The sequence below is a fragment of the Triturus cristatus genome, chromosome 5_1 (genome assembly GCF_964204655.1).
Source record: "Triturus cristatus chromosome 5_1, aTriCri1.1, whole genome shotgun sequence".
Classification (NCBI taxonomy): domain Eukaryota; kingdom Metazoa; phylum Chordata; class Amphibia; order Caudata; family Salamandridae; genus Triturus; species Triturus cristatus.
This window is the reverse complement of record NC_140587.1, coordinates 867026876-867048807: the sequence shown is the minus strand read 5'-3', so window position 1 is coordinate 867048807 and position 21932 is coordinate 867026876. Positions and strand designations below refer to the sequence as shown.

At 46.1% G+C, this 21932-nt stretch overlaps 1 protein-coding gene across 4 annotated transcripts in view; it reads left to right on the top strand.

Annotated features, from left to right (window-relative positions):
- Window positions 1-21932, top strand: part of RTTN (rotatin) — a 1165399-nt gene that overhangs the window by 630199 nt on the left and 513268 nt on the right. For all 4 annotated transcript variants that reach the window (XR_014961587.1, XM_085605903.1, XM_085605904.1 and 1 more), the window contains exons 24-26: window positions 3917-3985; window positions 6492-6683; window positions 20177-20416. Coding sequence is in view for 3 of the 4 variants with exons in the window: in XM_085605903.1 (XP_085462029.1) it covers window positions 3917-3985; window positions 6492-6683; window positions 20177-20416 (501 nt within the window). In the remaining variant the exon portion in view is untranslated. The remainder of the gene's footprint in view (window positions 1-3916; window positions 3986-6491; window positions 6684-20176; window positions 20417-21932) is intronic.

Below are 21932 nucleotides of genomic sequence, written 5' to 3'. Positions count from 1 at the left end.
TGACTCGCTAGAGCCCTATATAGGCTTAACATGCAGGCGCGCAGCGTGTGCGCGCGGCGTGTGTGCCGCAGTAACGCCGGAGTCACGCCAGAGTCCAGCCCGTCTGTGCCCGTCCGCGCTAAGGACGGGCTGGATGGCTGGGAGACTGGACATACCGATGGTGAGTACATAGGGATCAGTTATTCTTGGCAGGACTTGGTCACTCTTAAGCCTTCTAAGCTGCCTTGCCACTATAGGAACGCCCCGGAGGCGCTTCAGACCTCCCCCGGCTGCCACTGTTTTCGGTCCTCTTCTATGGTGTCGGCTCCTGTTTCTGTCGCTACACCTGTAGGTCCGAGTTTTAAATCAGGAACTAGCCTGAGGATTGATAAGGGGTTTCTCGTAAATGCGAGGTCATTAATTAAGAACAATCTCGCATTTAAGGATTTCGTACTGGCCAGAAAACCCGCCTGGGTCTTCATTACGGAAACTTGGGCCAAGGACTCCTCGGGACCTGATTTGGTTGAGGCGGTACCAGAAGGCTACACGCTGGTGAGGGAGGACAGAGTGGGACGTATGGGGGGAGGGCTGGGTATCCTTCATAGAGACTGCCTTTCCTGCCATATTATCCCACTAGCTGAACCTCAAGACACCTTTCAGGCCCTTCAGTTCTCCATTAACGGATCATATGTAGTTCCGTTTACTGGCTTTCTCATTTATAGACCTCCGGGGACCAGAACAGATTTTGGTTATCACATGCTTAATATTTTAGAGCCACATTTTGGCTGTGAGCACTTTACTGTTCTGGGGGACCTGAATTTCCATTTGGAAAATTTGGAGTCAATTGAAACTCTATCCCTATTTGATATTTTCTCTGGCTGTGGGATGAAACAGCTAGTCAAGGGTCCCACCCATCAGGCGGGCCATATGCTGGATGGGGTCTTTTATAATGACACTCGGCTGACCATTGAGACTCCCATCTCTCTCTCTTGGTCGGACCATTATGCGATCCCTATAGAATTAATGATCGCTACTGTTAGTAGCAAGGGGATCGAGCCAAGTAAAATGGAATTGAGAAGTAACCTCAAAAACATAACCAATGACGTGCTCGCCCCCAGATTGCCCAGTTTGGAGATCTCCCCAGAGGAGGACTTAAGCTCTGCAGTAGGGAGGATGGATAGTGCCATCAAAACAGCTATTGACGAACTGGCTCCAGCCTCATTGCGCTACTCCGCGAGGAAAAGTCCATCGGCCCCGTGGTTCTCGGAATCGTTAAGACTTCTTAGGCAGGGAGTACGGAGACGGGAACGTCTCTGGAGGACTAGTTGGGATTCGCGTGAGAGGGATAGTCATAAAATCCTCCTAAGGAACTGTAAGACGGAGGTGATAAGAACTAAGCAAGAGTACTTTACTTCTCTTACCTCCTCACTCTCTTCGCCGAAAGAGCTGTTCAAGATCGTAGACACGCTTACATCATTGAAGGTGCCTGATCCCGTTGTCAGCTCACAGCAGCTCTGCAATGATGTTGCACAATTTTTTCAATCTAAAATTGTGGACATATATTCGGCACTAGAGCTTCAGAGGTCGGCACTATCTACCTCTACATGCTTACCTGTCTCATCGCTAACATCACCCGAGGAGGTGCTTTCAGGGTGTTTGTCCAGCTTTCCACCCCTCTCCCTTCAGGAACTTGAAGTCCTCCTGATCAAGACTAGGTCGGGGTCTCCTCTAGACCCTTGCCCCTTAAAACTCCTTAAACAATGTAAGGAGATTCTTCTGCCTCCGTTATTAGATATCATGAACAGGGCAATGAGGGATGGGACTTTCCCCTCACAATGGAAAAGAGCGGTGGTTAAACCTTTGTTAAAAAAGCCCACATTAGACCCGGGGGTTCTCAAAAACTTCCGCCCCATTTCGCTGCTCCCAGGCCCTGCAAAGATGCTGGAAACCCATCTCAACCAGCATCTTGCAGCCTTTCTGGAAACTTCTGGCCTTCTGGATCACTCGCAGCATGGATTTCGGAGAGAGCATAGCACGGAGTCGGCCCTTACCATTGTGCTTGACAACATCCGCACTAGAGTAGATAAGGGCCAGACCACTCTCCTTATCCTGCTAGATCTCACGGCTGCGTTTGATACCCTGTCTCCCTCAGTGTTAACATCTAGGCTGATGGAGATAGGGGTGAAGGGGCCCGCACTTAGTTTTCTGGCCTCTTTTCTCGGCCAGAGGGAACAGAGAGTTAAGCTGGGGGAGTTCCTATCTCCATCCCTTCCTGTGCATTGTGGGGTCCCTCAGGGGTCGGCATTAAGTCCGACCCTTTTCAACGTCTATGTGACCCCACTTGCCAGGCTTATTAGATCTTATGGGATGGAGGTAGTCTCCTATGCCGACGACACGCAGATATTGATGTCTCTCGCCCAACCTGTCATCTCCGCTGCCTCCAATTTTAGACACTGTATGGAGGCAGTTGCTCAATGGATGAATTGCAATTCATTGAAGCTTAATGGCGAAAAGACAGAAATTCTGGTGTTCGGAGGAAAGGAGGACATTTGGTCGGCGGAATGGTGGCCTACATCGTTGGGCGTGTGTCCGACACCCACTACCTTGGCCAGAAACTTAGGAGTCATGATTGACCCTACCCTGGGGATGGGTCAGCAAGTAAAGAGGACTATCTCCACATGTTGGGGCTTACTAAACATCTTGCGGAAGATCAAACATTATCTGTCCCTTCAAGCCAGAAAGCAAATTGTAATTGCATTAATAGGCTCAAGACTTGACTACTGTAATGCCTTATATTTAGGCATTAACAAGGGTCTGTTAATGCGACTTCAAATGGTGCAGAATGCCGCCGCCAAGTTTGTACTGGATCTACCTAAGCGGGCTTCTGCTTCGGCTGCTAGAAAGACACTGCACTGGCTTCCAATTGAGGCCAGGATTTCTTTTAAGTCCCTATGTTTGATCTATGGGGCTTTGGCTACTAACAGATCTGGAGGCCTAAGGGACCTGTTGGCCCCTTATACACCTTCCAGAACTCTGCGCTCCGCCAATAAATCCTTGTTATCAGTCCCCCGTGTTCGTAGAGCCAAGTGGGGTGGCAGAGCATTTTCAACTTTGGCTCCAAAGCTGTGGAATATTCTGCCGGCTGAGATCAAATCCCTTCCCTCAAAGCAAGCCTTTAGGAGGGCTCTCAAGACGTGGCTATTTGCTAAAGCCTACCCTTAGTTCTGGATTTGCCTTTTATGATTTTCTTTGGTTAGGCGCCTTGATGCCTTCGGGCTTAGTTGCGCGTTTATAAATTTCATTTCATTCATTCATTCATTCATTCAGTGCTATAGTTTACATGTGGATTATTGGTTTATTTATGTTGTGAATCTTTGCAAAGCCAATTACCTTGCATATTAATGTGGTGAACCTTTGGCAAAGCCAGTAGGCCTGTCTTATGTGACGCAATTCTGTGATTTTGGGTGTCATGACCCAATAGAGGTCAAATGTGATTTCAGAATGTCACCAAAAGTTCAATATGTCTGATGTATATATTTGTAAATTGTTACATAGTATTCAGTAGTGTGTGTGTAATGTCCTTTCAGTGCTTTTTCTTTGGAAAAGGGAAAGTACAGTCATTTACTGAGTGTTATTAGTAGATGCTAGCAAATAGGGGTTACTAGCCCTCACCACCTACCGATACCCTGAGAAAGTCAAGCACTACAATGGGGTGCTTGGTACCCAGTAATGGGAAATTGTGGATGTGTCACTTGTGCAGGCCTCTCATCCTGCACAACTATAAACCCAATTTCTTATATCATCCATAAGACTGCCTTCAGTTCGCCTTTGATTTGTTGTATGGAGAACTAAAACGGAAATGAAAATTTAAAAAGTGGCAGCCACGATAACTCTTTCAATATTAATTTCTTTCTGTGTTCCTTTTAAACAAAAACAGGTCCGATGGCGTTTCAGTCGATTACTCTACAGCGCCTCCTTTCAGCCTTCCTGCCACAGTAGTCAGACGGTAAGCCTCACAGCCTTAAATATTTACTGTAATGTGTTAGAAATATACAAATATGAATGGAGAGAAAGACTGGTGATTTATTTTAATACAATTCAATATTGTGACTGCTCTACAGCAGGTAATCTGAATGCTATTCAGCATTTAATTCACTGGTGATAGGAACCAGCTTACTATGAGAAGAGATTCAACATCCACTAATGTAATTTTGAATGTATGGCAAGGGATTTAAGTGGCTGAGTTGTTTCACTGAGTGTTATGGATTATTTGACTTCTAGTACTTATTCCTGCCCAGTGGCTTTTAGTAGAATGTGAAAATTGTTTTTGGCATCAATCCAAGTAACAAAGCTCCACTAAACCCCCATGTATTGCTGACTCTCCATTGCAGTTTGCGTGGTGGTGAAATACCCTCTTCTGTTTTTGTTGTGGTTTCTGCAGAGCATGGTCTATGCCCTTTGGTGATATAATGTTCTGAAGTACTTTCCTGTTCTAACCTAGATTTAGATAAATTAGCCTCTCTTCATTGAATGCTTAGACTTAGCATGAAAATAGAAATGTTGCAATAGAACTCACCATGCATGATAATGTTAGCTTAACAAAATAATTGGACTGATTAAACTAGGTAGCCATGTTAGGATATTAGACATGTTCTAGTCAAGTTTATTTCAGTTAATTAAAACCATAGATTTACACATCACAATACAATACATTTAAAAGGTTCACAGAAAATTAAAACAATAACCTCTTTCAGGGGACCAATATCATCCCATATTATCGTGATCACATTGCGTCCCATCCTGTCTTGCAATACCTCTTTGCATAAAACCAGATGTATAGTGCAAATGTGACAGCACAAGGTGTACTGTTAGTGCAAGGGCATCATTAAAGGGGAACACTGGAAGGGTAGACTGATTTCTAGACCGCAGTAACACCCCATCTCCTCTTGTTCTGCATATTATTTTACTTTTCCCCTTCATAATGCCTGATATAAAGTGCAGATGTGGCAAGATAAAATTTGCTAAAAATGGAAGAAGACCTCAAGTGGAGAAAAAAACATTTACTCAATCCCCATCATACTATAATATCTGCAGTCAGCATTTTATCTGACAATGACCTGTCCATAAAACCCGAATAAATAGTGCAAACTTGACAGCGCAAAATGTGCTAAAAGTGCAAGAAACATGGAAAGAGTAAGACTCATTCTGGACATCAGTGTTGCCCTGTATTCTCTTATTTCACATTATTACCAATTATCTTTCATTGCCTCTTCCATTCCAAATGTAAATTGCAGGTGTGACAAAATAAAATTTGCTAAAACTGAAAAAAGAGAGATCAAGTTAATAAAACACATTTGCTCGGACCGCCTCATAGAAAACGATCTAAAATTAACATTTTATCTGACCGGGACCTGTCCACTTTCCAATTGGTGCAAAATTTGCAGTAAAGTACGAAATATAATAAAAAAAGCATCAAATTAGGATAATTCCCCAATAGTATCCCCTCATGTTTCCTGCATCAAGTCGTGAAATGCCACTTTCATTTTATCTAGAATAAAGTGCTAAAGTTACTGTGAAAAGTCGCTAAAGGTGTGCAACTGAGAGCATTGGAAACATTGAACGGCGTTAATGGGGAGCTTTTCATCGTACTTCCTTCACACTGCGGCGTATTAACCTTTGTATGACAACAGCCAATCAGCTTTTATGATAAATTTTGTGAAAGCCGCAACCACTCGGGGACATTCACCTTTTAAACAAAACAGTAAAGTGTGACGGCAGGTTCTGATTAAAAAGGTTGCACGCCAAAGCCTTACGTTGAGTCAACAGTTTGGGGCAAGTTAATAAGATATGAGTTAGACTTTCCATGTGTAAATGACAAAGCCTGCATTTAGAAGACAAAGGTTCCCTTGACCATTTTGGCAGGCAACCGGTAGTTTGGCACAGTCTGAAACGCACATGAAGCAATTTGCTTTTATAAAACTTCTCTCAGTAAGGCAATTAACTATGATTGCGGGTGGGGTTGTTTATAAGAGTCAATGTCCGTCTACTCGTGACTTTGTTTACTAAAGTCTCTCTTATCCCTATTCCATGAGATCTTCCTGATTTGTTTGTTTAGAGATATTTTAAAGAGGGAATGCAGAAGTTTTGAATCCTATAGTTCTTTTGCCTCAAGGACATTCATGACCAGACTGAAAGCCTGTGACCAGCTTTTTGTTTTTGGTATTGTAGTTTGAATTTCTTCCCATATCTCCGCATGCAGTCTCAACTGATCAGACAGCCTTAGTAGTGACATGCTTTTTAGACACATTCTCTCACCACCAAGTAAATGTAATAATTGAGTAACATTCAGATACAATAATTTGTGGGGGTTTATCGAAGACTTTATTTAAGTACTGCATTTCTTTATTCCCATGACTTACTACTTTATCATTTTGTATGGCTTTTATCAAGACTTGATTGAAAAATGAAACCATACTTTTCCTAATTGTCTTTTGTATTTATTTTGGTTCAAGCTTTCATCTTCCTGTAACAGTGATGGGTCATCATGTAGTTAGCCCATACTGTGTACCCCTACCTTTATCTGATGATTGCTTGGGTTTAAAACCAGTGTCTGACATGCTAAAGATGGCCTGGAATGTTTCATGGTACCATGGGATTGAAGGAGTCCTATTAAAGCCGATTGACTCTGGTACTGTAACGCAACAGTAAGTTTTTAATAATTTATTTTACAGTTTCTCATCAAAAGACTTTGAAAATTGTGAAAATTCTAATCCTAAAACTGTCTCTTTATATCCTTTGCTACAGCCTTGATTAAGCCAAGATCTTGTATTTTTACTTCATGAGTTTCTCCCCCTTCCAACTATAAATTAAAAGAAATATAAACTGCTGCTTGCCTACTGCTTTTATAGCCATTTATCATTATTTCCCTATTGGCAAGCTTTTACTCTTCCAACAGCATCTGTACTTAATGATTGTTGCCATATGGATTACTCTGCCATAGCTGCTTATCCCCCTTTTAGGTCTCGCCTAGGCAGCGCATGCTCTGTCTCTCCGAGACATCAAGTAATGTGTATGTTGGGGGAAACTCCGCCCTCTGCCGGGAAAATTGTCCTGCCACTTGCCATTAGTTTAACTGTGGCATTGCTCTTCTTAGCTGTTTTTTTATTGGCTGTTGATTTGCTACGTACTTCTGTTTATTCGGGAAGCAGCACCACCTAACTACAGTTAAGTTCCGCTGCAGGGCTGTATCTTTTAATGTATGCACTACGTCGTTGTTTTCTTTTGCTATAGCTGCTGGCGCGTGACGAGTGGATGCATGTGTATGTGCGCCGGTATATTACTGAAGCTGCAGGAGTGGACGGATGGCAGATTTCATGCTCGCCACCAGCAGCCCCTCACTTGTTTTATTTTGGACTTTCGCTGTCCCTCGCCAGTGCTTGTCGTTTTCACCGCACTTTCAATCTGATAGAGACTACTAGCCGCAGATTCCTTCACATAGAATTATCCCCAGGCGTGAGACTGGATCCGGAAAACTTTTTGCCCAGCATCCCGGCGCGTCGGGGGGACGGCATCACGTGACTCCTCCCAGGCGTCGTCCGCGCACGTGACGTCAGCGAGGTCACATAAGTCCCACCCTGGCGCGCCTACGTCAGTTTTTAGGTCTCGCCTGACCCAGCGCATGCGCTGGTCTGGCGAGACTTATTGAGAGGGCTCCAAAAAGTGCTACTAGGCCAGCCTAGAGCTACAGTGGATGAGTGCAGGCGCGATTACTTTCACTTTCGGCCGCTTTGATGTTTGATGCCGCTTGGCATAGCCAATAGGTCTCACTTTTGGGACCTTATAAGTATTTAGTTATGCAACTGTTGCATGGCTAAACACTGATAAGGTCCCAAAGGCGAGACCTATTGGCTATGCCAATGCTTGTTTCCTTTTCCGCGTGCAACGCGGATCTGGTTTGTACTCTGGGCCTGTTTAGGCCTTTCCCTTCTGCTATTGCTGCGTGTGTGGGAACAGTGTGCGAATGCCTTCGGGCTTTAAAACTTGTTTGTCGTGTGGCTGCCTCATGTCGGCGACGGATCCTCATCCCATCTGTATGTGGTGTTTGGGGGAGCACCACAACTCCACTGATTGTGAGGCGTGCCAGCAGATGAAGCCGAAGACCCGGCGTGAGCGCCGGATGAAACTTCTTTCGGCTCGTGTGTCCAGGTGGGCGTCGTCTTCTCGTCCGGCCCCTGAGGAGGGTTCTCGGACCCGCGGCTTCCCGCGCCGACTTCGATCTTCTCCCAGGTTGCAAGTACGCTGCTCACCTCTTGGTAAATTTTGCAGTTTGTCCCCGAGGGTCGGGTTCCGGCCTCTCGTGGGCGTGGGCTCTCCGCGGGTGGTGCTGCCTGCGGGTCGTCCCCTTATCCACCGTTTCCCGGCGTGGGGGCGACCAGAGCCCAGATGGAGGCATAGGCGGCGGTTTTGCAGGCCTCGCTGGCTTCTCCTCCTTCCCCTCCTGGGACGTCAGCGGATCACTTGCAGTGTGCGGGGTCCTCCGCGGCGTTGCCGGCGGCTCCGGACCCGGCTGGTTCGGATCCAGGCTCGGAGGATGTGGTGCCGTTGGGGTGCGGCCCTTCGGGGGTCCCACCTTCGGACCACAGCGCCTCTGCTTCGCCTCAAACTCCAGCGGGAGTCCCAGTGGTGTTGCGGGAGGTTGCCGGGGCTCGGGTCGCACCCCCGAGCCCCTCCCGGTCCTCGGGACTGGCGGCGGCCTTGTCCGGGGCCAAGGTGATCCTGCCACGGCGCAGGCGGCTGCTGGCGGCACCGCAGTGGTCGGCGGAGGGCCCTTCTCGCCCGAGCCCCTCTCGGTCCTCGGGAAAGGCGGCGGCCTTGTCCGAGGTGACGCCGCTACAGCGCCAGCAGCTGCTGGCCCTGGTGGCGACACAGTGGTCGGCGGAGGGCCTGTCTGTCGGCCTGTCATGAGTCGCGGCTGGCGGAGTTCTCCTCGTCCCTCCCTGGGCCCTTCTCGTCCCTTCGCGCAGGTGGGCTGCCTCGTCGGAGGTCGGGTCGGCGCCGTTTTGGCGCCGTCCCTTCGCCACCCTGGCTCCGGTCCAGCTCCGTTCTCCTGCGCCATGTGCTGTGTCGGATGTCACCCCGGCGTCTCCTCCGGCGCCGGTTGGTGAGGGTGTCCTGCCTCAGATTGCGGACTCTTCGGCGCCGGGCCGACGTCGGGTCGTTGACTCGTCTTCGGACGCCTCCTCTTCTCCAGAGGTTCGGCGGTTGCTGGTGTCATCCTCGCCGGAGATGGGCTGCCGTGTTGTGGCTTTTTCCCAGACGTCGTCCCCACGGCCGCGGTCTTCGCCGGAGGAGCCGCAAGTCCCCCACTCTTCTGTCCCTCTTCCTTCCTTTCGGCCTTGGCCCTTCCTTCCTCCGGTTGGATTGGGGGATGGCTGCTTTAGCTTGCAGCCGTCACCTAACGAGGAGCTGCTTACCCCTCAGCGGGGCCCTATGGAGGCGGGTGCGGCATTTGCCCGCGCTGTTTCCACGGCTGTGGGGATTTTGCGCATGGGTGATCCAGCTACCCATTTTCCCGCAGATCATCTTCTGGAGGTTCTCCATCAGGGCTCTGGTGGTAGGGAACTGTTACTTCCCTTCGAGGGTTCACTCCACTCTTCTCTCTTGGGTACTTGGGGCCGTCCCGCCACGGGGGACCCAGTGCCCCAGCACCTTCTGCACCGCCACCGCGTGATCCGGTGTGCCTTTCTCTTCAGCCTTTGACCAGAGGCCCCCTTTTGCAGTCTGCCTTTCCTGCTTTGCCGCTGCTGTTGACTCCCCCTTCACGGGAGGCCCGTTGGCTGGACTCCTGAGGGCGCAATATGTTTGCCTCAATCAGTGCGGCTCTGCGGGCCCTTAACACACTGTGTGTTTTGGCTAGGGCCACTTCTTGCTTGGGGGACTCGGCGGAGTCCCTTATGTCTGCAGCTTCTCAGGAGGGTGCCTGTGTGGATTTGCGACATCATGTCTTGGATGGTCGGGAGCTGGCGGCGTTTATCCTTAGCTCCGCTCTAGACATCTCAGAGGTGCTGGGTCGTGCCATGGCTTCTTCGGTTGCCCTTCTTTGCCATGCCTGGCTTTGGGACAGTGTGTTCCCGGAGAATGTTCGAGAACGGCTGGTGGACCTTCCCTTCGATGGTGCTCTTTTGTTCCATGCCGCTGCGGACTCAGCCATCCAGAGTTTCTTGGTGGGGCTTCATCCTCCTCCTCCTCCCCCTCCTTCTCCTCCTCAGTGACCTGCGTGTTGCTCTGGTTCTTGGAGCTCTTCTTCCGTTGGGGCGGGTTGCCCCGGTTGTCTGGCTGAGGTTGTGGTTCTGTTGGCTGCTGGCCAGCCCTTTTTGACTGTGTGTTTTTCGTTTGGGTTTCCCCTCTGGCTGCTTGATAGGCCTCCTGCGGGTTTTTTTGCTGCAGATCTTTTTTTGTTGTCCTCTGCTGCGGAAGTTTCTTCCTAAGAGGTTCCCATGTCTTGGGACATGACATGCCCCATGTGGGGCAGGGTTGGCTGTTATATAGCCCTGGTATGTGCTGGGGAGTTGTGGTCGCCTGCGTGCTTCTGCTCTTCGTGACTTTATGGTATGTTGCGGATGCAACCTTCTTCGCCTTTTTGCTTTGAGTGTTTGTTCTGTGGTTTCCCCGGTGGCTGGTGGAGCATGCCAGTGCCGCCCTCTTGTTCTTTCTGCACCGTTGTGCCTTCTTGGGGCTTTAGTGGGACTGTCATCCTGCCTTCTCCACTGCTTCCAGTGGGCCTTACACTCGGTTCTACCTCTTCTCCCTGTGGGGGGGATGGTCCCTGACTTCTGGACCCTCTTGCAGGCGCTGTTTGTCTCTGCGGGGCGTTGGACAATTCTTCCTGGGTGACCTTGAGTTCCCCTTTTCGGCTTACGCCTGCTTCTTGATGCCGGCACCATCCTGTCTGAGATTGCCTTTGCTCTGCCTTTTCTCCTTGGAGTCTCTAGGCTGCTCTTCTCCTTCGGCGCCATCCTGTCTGGGATTGCCCTGGCTCTGCCTCTTCTCCTTGGAGTCTCTAGGTTGCTCTTCTCCTTCGGTGCTCCTTTCCTTGCCTTGGCCGGAGGTTTTGTTGCCTTACGTGGGCGTGGGGTGTTTGGCCTCTTTGCGCCTTGCCTTGTTTCCTCTGCTGAGTGAGGACAGACTATCTTCTTCTTCTCTTCATTTCTCGAACCCCCCCAAACCACCCGCCCCCCCCCCCTCCCCCTGGGGTTGGTGGCCTTCTGCTGGCGGGGGTTTCCCTTTGCCTGGGGGACAGGGCTCCTCATCCTGTTTTTGGACTCGGCCTCCGTGAGGTCCTCTTTTCTGCCCAGGTGGGTGGGGTCCTCTCACAGACCCTCCTTCCCCTTGGGTATGGCTAGGGTATCTATTCTACGTGAAGGAATCTGCGGCTAGTAGTCTCTATCAGATGTACAAGTTACTTACTGAGTTACTTACCTTCGGTAACAATGTATCTGGTGGAGACGATTCTAGCCACAGATTCCTTCACGGCCCGCCCTTCCTCCCTGTTCTGCGAGGGCTTGTTATTTGGTCTTTTGCACTCGCTTCCCTGTGGGTGGCTGTGTCTTCTATGAGTACATTCTTTCTCTCTTTCTGTCGGGCTGTCCCTTTTCCCTCCCCGTTGTCACATGGGAGGATAGGTTTGTTGGTACTTCTGGCTCTTGCGACCCTTGAGGTTGGGGTCTTTTGGCTGTGCCTCTGCCCTTGTTAATGATGGGGGTTGTCGCACTCTGTGATGGGGATGTCTTGGAGTTTTGTCGTTCCCTGTGTGTCCCCGACTGGTTCCCCTTCCTTTTCTTTGGTTAGGGTTGTAGTCTTGTTGCATGTTATCGGAACGTTTTTACATATGTCCCTTGACTCCGGGGTTGCTGCCCTGTTCTTTATTCTTTCCCTACCCTTGGGTACTGCAGTGCCGGGCACTGCTCTTTATGGTGTTGTTCCTCACCATTACTTTTTCTGTATTTTCGCACACTGTTCCTAAACTCTCACAGTTTTGTCTGCTGGCTCCGCATTGTGGCGCGCAAAAGTTCTCCGAAGAAAACCGACGTAGGCGCGCCGGAGTGGGACTATTGTGACCTCGCTGACGTCACGGTGCGCAGGGATGCTGGGCAAAAAGTTTTCCGGATCCAGTCTCACGCCTGGGGATAATTCTACGTGAAGGAATCTGCGGCTAGAATAGTCTCTACCAGATACATCGTTACCGAAGGTAAGTAACTTGTACGTTTTGTTTTTTAATTGTTTACAATTGCGGCAGTGTGCGCCACACACACCACTCGCAGGATGCTGCCCTTGACTGCGTGCCATGTGTGCGTTCCCTTTAATCCCTTTAATTTTTTGTCAAAAAGCGCTTCTCGTGTTCATTTTATTTCCCTTTCATTTTTTTTCAGAATGGCAGTGGTGGCTGTCGCACACATCACTAACAGGAGGCTATTTAAATGGCCATCGACGTCTGCACTGCAGTCGGCGTGCCAGCTGGATGTCCGGGCATACAAAGCGCTTCTTGTGTTAATTTTCTGCACAACAGAGACGCTGCCCTTGACTGAGCGCCATGAGCGCGCTTTCCCATCACTCACAGGAGGCTAATAAAATGGCCACCGACGTCTGCACTGCACTCAGTGTGCCAGCTGTGTGTCCGGAGCATACAACAGCTTGAAGAAGCTTATCAATAATAAAAAACAACTGAGTTATTTGTGGGTTTTGTTGCCCATCCAAGCCTCTTCCTTTCTACCAGGCAGAGAGAGTTAACGTAAATGTTGTTTACCGCTCACATATGCAGATAAGTAACAGCCTGTTTCTGAGCCACCAAGACCGGCTTCAGCGCAGCTGCTCGGACACAGCACTTCCTTCAGTACTCTAATTACCGAAGCAGCATAACAAACTCCAGCTCCTCCAAGCACATCCTGAGGCGGGACCTATTCTGAGAGCAGAGGCTCTCCGTAACTGTACATAACTGTGCCAGCGACTGGGCAAGTTCTACATACTAAAGTAGTAAAGAATCGATTTTTTTTTGTATGTCTGAGGACCTTGTTTGCTTATTCATTAAATGACTTCGAGCAAAGCAGAGAGGATGTGGCTTAACTGCCAGCGCGGCCGACTTTGAAGCTGGGGAAGCAGGTTTGGCTCTCGGCATCGGCTCAAACATCTGGTGATTCCGGGCAAACCACTTAGAATCCCCGTGACTAAAAAAGAATGGACCGGTCTGAAATGCAACTGGTGATCATGTCAAGCGCTCTGGTATACCTGTGGTCGAGTTTGCACTAAATGAGGACCTTGTTTGTTTATTCATTACATGACTTTAAGCAAAGCAGAGAGGATGTGGCTCATCAGCCAGCACGGCCGACTTTGAAGCTGGGGAAGCAGGTTTGGCTCTCGGCGTCGGCTCAAACATCCGGTGATTCCGGGCAAATCACTTAGACTACCCGTGACAAAAAAATCAAGCAATTTATTGCCACAGATTTGGACAGACCACAGTTTTATCCCTTTCGTCTTTCCCACTCCCCAGAAAGTTAGTATGGGCATAAATGACAGTGATCGCATCCACGCTCTTAAGTGGAAATGGCTCTCATTAGCCTCTGATCCCCGCCTGACAGCTACAGCTCAAGATACAGTACCCAAACTCATAGGGGAACCAGAAGAGGACTCAGTTAGACTGTCTAATTGGATCACATCCATTGGAAACAAACTGGAATCTTCTAGGGGAGGCAGTAGAATATCTAAAAGGAAGGTCCACAATGATCCCTGGTTTTCCAGGGAACTAGTGGATCTCCATCTTCAAAGTAAGCAACTGGAGCGTAAGTGGAGGAGGAAATATGAACCGTCCAGCCGGCTCATCTTTAAATCCTTTAGGAAGAAGTACAAGTTGGCCATTAATGCTGCAAAAAGGGACTACTTTTGCAATAAAATTACTACAGCCAAGAACAATCAAAAAGAAATATTTAAAATTGTAAAATCTTTTATTGATCCTAAAGCCCTGTATTCCACCATACCGGCGTCGGTGACACTTTGCAATGATATTGCATGTTTTTTTTAAGAGAAAGTTAAAAACATTCAAAGGAATTTTAAGACCTTTATACCAGAAGATCCTACTGATATAAGAGAACCAAACTCCAATCCAAATTCTCCAGTTCTTTCATCATTCCAAATGGCCACATTAGCTCAAACAAAAGAGGCCATTTTAGCCTGTAAATCAGGCTCACCCTTGGATGTATGTCCCCCAACATTTCTACATCGCATAATCGAGGTGGTCAACCCTATCATCAATGGTATAGTGAACTCTTCCCTTGCCTTGGGTATTGTTCCCAGAGATTGGAAATTTGCCGTTGTCAAACCGTTAAAAAAAAAAACAGAATGTAGAGCCCTCAATCTTATCAAACTACAGGCCTATCTCTCTCCTCCCTATCTTGGGGAAGATCACTGAGAAAATAGTATGTCAGCAACTTGCCAGCTTTACTGAATCCGCAGCTATCCTCCATCCTCGACAGTCTGGTTTTCGTCCCAAACACTCGACAGAATCAGCCCTTCTTGAGATATCGGACACCCTGAAATTCATCTTGGACAGTGGCAGGAAGGCAGTCCTGATTCTTTTGGATTTGTCTGCCGCGTTTGATACCATCTCCCATGACATCCTGATTGCCAGATTAAGATCAGGCGGCATCACAAACCGAGCATTGGACTGGATAACATCATTCCTGTCTAACAGGAGACAGGTCATCTCCCTGGGATCCTGTATGTCATCTGAACGCACTGTCTCCACGGGTGTCCCACAGGGGGCCTCTATCAGCCCCCTGCTGTTTAACATATACATGGCTCCACTGATCTCATTGATCTCTTCCTTTGGAATTGAGACAACATCTTATGCCGACGATACCCAACTCATTCTGTCTTTAGAGGACGGTTCAACATCAGCTGAAGAGAATTTTAAAGCTTGCTTCTCAGCGATCATTAAATGGATGTCTAACAATCATCTCTGCTGTAACACCGACAAAACAGAAATTCTTCCCATAGGTAAAAACAATACATTTCAACCCAAAGATTGGTGGCCAGAGAATATCGCAGCCCCTCCATCAACTGTTGAGGTTGCCAGAAATCTGGGAGTTTTGTTCGACTCCTCACTCTCTTTTAAGCCACATGTCCTAAAACTAACGGGGACCTGTTTTGGCTACATTCGTAAGCTGAAAAAATTCTTCAATCTTATTCCTTCAGCAGCAAGAAAAACGGTTATAGTGGCCCTTATACTGTCACGGTTGGACTACTGTAACAGCCTTCTTGTAGGGACCAACAAATCCTCCCTGAGAAGGCTTCAGGTGGTCCAACACGCAGCTGCTAGACTGGCTTTGGGACTCCCCCGCAAATCTTCGGCCTCGGGGGCTTTGAAGATTTTGCATTGGCTCTCAATTCCTAAAAGAATCCTTTTCAAACTTCTATTGACAACCTTCAGAGCGGTACGAGGAGTGGGCCCGGCCTATCTCTCCGCCAGATTTAAACCTTACATCGCGTCTAGAACATTACGATCTAGTTCGGCCAATCTGTTAACAATGGGCAGGTTTAAACTATCATCAAAAGGAGGGAAGTCGGCAACGATACTGGGAGCAAAAGCTTGGAATCATATGCCAAAGGAACTGAGGGCAATCCAACGGGAAGATCTGTTTAGACGGGCCCTGAAGACTTGGATCTTTGGTTTATCAGATACCACCTGCCTTGCCTTCATTTAGACAGTACAGTAATCAGCTAGTAACGTTACCTATAAGCGCCAGGAGGCTCCGTCAGGAGTGACAGTTGCGCTATATAAACCTTCCTTTTCATTTCATTTCATTTCATTCATGTGCCGGTCTGAAATACAACTGGTGATCATGTAAAGCTCTCTGATATACCTGTGGTCGAGTTCGCACTTCATAAAACTGCAAATATATATAAGAAGATGATACAAAAGGAGATAATGTATATATGTAAAACTACCCGCTTTTTAGGGGTCCAATTTCCTTTTATTAAAAAAAACTCATTCTTTTCTAACAGAAAAAGCCTTTTACACCACTTCAGGCTAATCGTTAATTAGAGCATTGCACTTGTTAACCACCCAAATCTTCTACTTTGTGATTTCAAATGATACGTGATAGGGCATTTTCTCAAGAAAATAGACACCATTCAGCATGCCCAAAAACTGAGTAGGGCAGTAGGTGGCTGCGAAAGCAAGTGCTGGTAAAAACATAAAATAAATAAACAAGCATTTGCAATGCATTAGGTCTAGCATTTGCGAGATGTTGTGCTATTGGCATTGTAAATGACAATGCCTTTTATTATTGTATGTTTTTTAAACATATAAATAAAAGGCGTTGTCATTTACAATGCCAATAGCACAAAATCTCGCAAATGCGAGACCTAATGCTTTGCGAATGCTTGTTTTGTATATAGGCACACAGCATCCTGCTACCCTACTGGCTAAGCTCGTTAGTCCTTATTATGATTGTAATTTGCTCATGTCTCTCACACGCCAAGCTCTACATCCCATACCTCGATAATGCACACATCACACACAATACGAAAACAGTTCCCACATAGGTTCAAAACTAAAACGTCACCCTTCCAGTCACACCCGCTATATTTATGTGGGTAAGCCCTTCAGAGGCCCACACGGGTGTAGTGTGTGCTATACAAAGGCTACAGTACAGCCCAAGTCCCAAAACCTCTATTTGCCCAACCCTGCCTTTCTCTCCTGACTTCCATCCTCAAACCTATTGGCTGCAGCTATTATTAAATATTACACCCTTTCACTGCCAAATATGTCTGCTCTTGAACTTTTGATATCTTGTCATCATATGCCCTCTGGTCTATTTTCTTGTTATAGGGTGCCCAAATTTAAATACCTGAACCTTCAACTTAAACCTCACCACCTACTATATATTCAACCCGCCCCCCAACTCCTTTTCTTAAAAATGCTTGGGGCTAATGTTTAACAGTGTTAGCAACTATCTCGCCACCACCAGCACTATTAGCAAAATGCTGAAGTCCATTTTCACCACATTAATTCCAATTACATGCTGCTATTCATGTTTATTACTTGCCATCATAGCCCATAACATCCATCCTTCTCACCACTATATAGATTGGCATAGCTGTAAATTCTCACTTAGTCATCTAAGAATTCCCAGGTATACAAAGATATTTAGTTTTAGAAGCACTAAAACAAAGTAATACAGATATGTTGCACTTAATAGGATAAAGGAAGAGGGGATAATGTGCAGGGTGTGAGGTGAAAAAATAACTGCTCTTCATTGATAAGTCTGTGTGGAGTTTGAGCATCCCTATCTCCTGGCACATCGCCACGAACTTATTTGAAGTGCCCTCTACCACCAAAATTCAGAACTTAAATATTCTAGATCATTCCCATCCATCTTCTCTTCAACCACCTCCTCTGCTCCAGTGAAAGTTTCTCCCCCAACAGTCTCCTCCAAAGCCGAAAACGTTGCACTTGCAGAAACTCCTCTTTAATGAGAGACTAGAGATGATTGTGAAAATAAAAAAACCCTCATATTCCAGGTTACTTGAGTGATATTGGATATCCATGAGTAGTGAACTAGGCAGTGGAAGAAGACTCTAAAGTGGACATGCATCAAGCCTGTATTTTGTGATTCCCAAATAGTGAATTTTACCAATTTGTTATTTGGGAATCGCAAAATGTTATGCATGTAGGAATCACAAAACAATTTGCGATTCCTTAACATTACCTAATAGCGATTCGGGAATGGCGAATCGCTAATGTGACTCCATTCATTCCTATGGGCCTAGAGGCCCAAAGGAATGAATGGTATTGCATTCGCTAATTGCAATTACCAAATTGGTAATCTCCAATAACGAATGCAAATGCAAGGGTGCTGGGGCCTAATGCCCTCCTGAAGCACCCCACAAAAAAGGTAAGTGTGCACATGTAAATGCACTTTGAAAAATGCATTTTTGTGCATTTTTGAAAGCATGCACATATTACCATCAACTTTAAGTTGATGGTAATTAGCCTTTCCTAAATGCACAGTTTGCGTTTAGGAAAGGCTATATGCATCGGCATTAGGGAATCACAAATTGCGATTCTCTGAATGCATTTGCAATTTAGGTAATCGCAAATAATTGTGATTACCTAAATTGCGAATGCCAAAACCTACATGCATAGGAAAAGGCATTTTCCATTTGCAAAAAAGGCGGATTCTGCAAATCAGCATGTTTGCGAACGGGAAAAAACGTAATGCATGTGCCCCTAAATTTCCTAAAGCTCTTTCAGAAAATCTTAATTTCCATGCATAAAGTGTTTTCCCTCTCTCAGCCTTTTCTGCCAGGCCTGGTGGCTTATTAGACCAATACATCCACTCCAGGAATCAGAGTTTGGCCACCATGGTCACAGGTTAAAATCCAGGCTGTTCCACTCTACTTTTAATTCTGCATAGGTTGAAAGAATGAGTTTAATTTGGTTAGTAAGCAATAAACATCCTTTATCTTTCCATACTGCCAAGAGAGTGAACATATGCTCTACAAATAAACATTATGCTTAACAGTTCAGTAGGGTCCACGTTTTTGGAGCCTAGATTTGCCCAGCATATCCCAGAGGACATTAACTCATGGGCTGTAGATGAGGCGAGAAGAGTATTAGATTCTGTCATATCTTGGCACTTCTGTTACTACTTTCTCCTCATTCAAAAAAAGAATCACTGGAATTTTCTGTCCAAAGTGTTCAAGCTCATGATATCCTTTTCACCATTACATTGACCAAATACAGCATCACCTGCATTTCTGGTCAGAACTTTGAGGCCAAAAAGTTCTTTAGCATCACCAGATGAGGAGGAATTTCCAGAGTGTGTTACTCTTTCTAACGAGAATGAATAAGTGGAGGAGGTGGAAGACAGACAGAAGTACTCCTTAATGAGGTTTTAACAATTTCATATCTATGAGTCAAGATAATACATTTTTTATCTGCCAATCCTAAAAAATTGATATTTTTGCTTTCTGGAACAAACCAAAGAATACACCCCATCTCTATTCTGAATCATTTTTGGTTGTACACCCCAGCATTGATTGCAAAGTGAAAAAGAAAACCTAAAGATGCAGATTTCGCACCAAAAGCTTTACATTCACAATGCAGACTGCATCCAGTGATACTTGTGGTTGCTACAGCGTGGCCATCTAGTGCAGGACCAGCTACAACAATCCTTCCAGAGAGAGAGAGAGAAAGATCCCAGGTGCTTTTGGAAGGTGGTGTCATTTATGGTGTGCAATACAGTTAATTTTTGTTCTTTTTGGCAGCTGTGAGAAAATACAAAGGGAAGAAGTTGAACATAGTGAAGAAATTGATACCCATTTTGCATGCAGCGGAATTAGAACAAGGATCTGCAATTTCGGCTGATTGTTTTTATGCACTATACAGAGTGTCATGAGGGCCTTAGTAATTACTAATTCCGGATTTATACAGCTGGTTATCTCAGCTTTTTAATGTGGCTCCACCAAAGTCCTTCTACAAGTGTGAACCTTTGACATGCCTTTTGATGTATATGGTTGGCTCTACATAAAGCTGAGCGATCTGCTAAAGTGTGACTATTGGTCCTGATGCAAAACCCATGATGAGCGCAAGTTAAAAATTACCTTTTTATGTACTTTGGGTCTCTATAAACATGTTAAAAAGTGCTTTCAGATTTTTTTTTCATCATGTTGCATTTACAAAGCCAAAAATGGTTTCTCTACTTCTGTTTGTCAATTCAGTATACATTAAAAATGACTGTTACCTACCGGCCAAGCCATTATAATAGCTATGGTGGCCTGGAATATTCCAAATTGACACACTTTTAGGCGTGTGATGGTTCGTAGTTGTATTTTTGCTATCATTGGCAGCATGGCAGGGGCGATGTCTGGTGCAAGCTGCAGTGTCCTCCTGACGAGAGTCCCGGCACCTATTTTTGTTTTTCTACAATCTAAGCTCTGCTTCTGGTAATGTTAGTCTTTTTTTCTGTAATAGCCTTAATGACAAAATTATTCTGCTGCTTCCTCCCAAAGGTTTTTGAATTGGTGTCTAATACCTCCAGTAACTTGCTTCCCATTTTATAAGTTTTTGACATCACATAATTCATGTTCTTTTACATGATAACATGTTTGCATTCTCATGCTTTTCTTGACACTCTTTCAGATTTTTAGACACATTGATGTTATCTTATGAAGACATTGTTACACTGAGAGTTACCCATATTGCCAGTGGACTTCAAGACTGCCTGGACTCTATCAACCATGCAATGTCCCATGGAGAAGTTAAGACTGCAGTTGCAAGAATGAGTTTTTATCTTTTAAACGATAGACTCTCTCTAAGGTGCAGCCCTGACTCGAGTATGTCGACATTGAAGTGCTTGCCCTGGCACACTGCACTAAACAGGTAAGTGTAGAAAATTGCATCAAAAATGTCCTAACATCAAAATATTCTGTGAGAAATGGCAAAGGCATATTAATCCTAGTTGTCTATTTTCGGAAATGTGCAAGATAAAAATATGATTTATGACTCACAAACTGTTCAGTTTTAGATGAGAGAAGATATGTACCATTGTAAAAAAGGTAAAAGTTAGATTAAGAAACTGGTTCAAGATATAAATCGCCCACTTTCTAATAGCACATAGATAAAACGGTTTGTACAGTTTTGTTGCAATGTCTCTCCAGTCAGTGGTCACAGTTAGTAGGGGGAATACAAGCGGTGGCACTGAGATAACTAGACCTCTCCCAGGATTGGCAGATCTGAGCTACCAAATCCTAATAATTAGGTTAAGCCTAGAGTCAGCCCGCAAGCACTGCTCTGGTGAAGATCTGCTATAGCTCAGTATGTGAGGGAAGCCCCGCTCACTCCCCAGCCCATATTTTTCATTGGCTTGTGTCTTTGTCCTTCCTAAATGCTGCCTTCGGATTCGTTTATAGGCTTCTTAGTCCCTCCTTATTACTTCTATGTCGTCATTTGTATCCTCCCATAGCTACTGGCCACTTTACTTCGAGTGTTACATGGTACGTGTTATGTAGACGGTGAACACTATTTTCTTTAATGAGGTTCTTCTACTGCCTTCTCTCCTCCCCCTCCCTCCCATTGTCCGTGCCTTCTCAACCCCTCGCCCCGCCCGCACTCCAGTTGTCCGTGCCTTCTCGCTCCCTTCTCCCTTCCACTTGCCCGCACTCCCATTGTCCATGCCTTCTCCCCCCTCACTCACTTTGTCCGTGCCACCCCCCGCCCTCCCTCCCATTGTCCGTGATGAGTACCGTTTGCAATGCAATAAGTCTTGCGTAAATGTGAGTCCTATTGCATTGCAAATGTTTGTTTTGTTAGCGAGTGCCGTCATGGTATAGTGGTCAGGTCCGGGTCCTTGAGTGCCTTCTGTTCTGCACTAGTATCAGTAGAGCTACTGACACTGGCTCCATTGTACAATGGGCAGTACGATCTGAACCCACCTCCGACCTCCACCCCACTCAGGCCTCAGGGGTTGGATTTCTGATGCACTGATACGAATTAGTAAATCAATTGGACTGCAACCTGTACACAACCCACCGAGCAATACTTCGCAGGAAATGTTTTCTGGTAACAATCATGCTCTCACAAGATGAGTTGAGGGACACAGTCGAACTCCACAACCTCTTTCGTAAATGAATTGCAAAACAAGGCATGTTTTTAAAAGATTTATTTTAAAATCCTAACCTAGTGCATAAAATATGAATGGTAATCAAACAGAATGCAAAAAAGAGTGCAACTAAGCATGTAGTGGTCTGCGGAAACAACATCAACATTTCTAACATTGTTATAGACTTCTTAGCATCTTGAGTTTCTCAAGATGGATCTCACAGCATATCTGTGTTTTCATAATCAAGTGGCAAGTCACCTATTACCTATCACAACTTGTTTGGAGGTGGAAAATAAG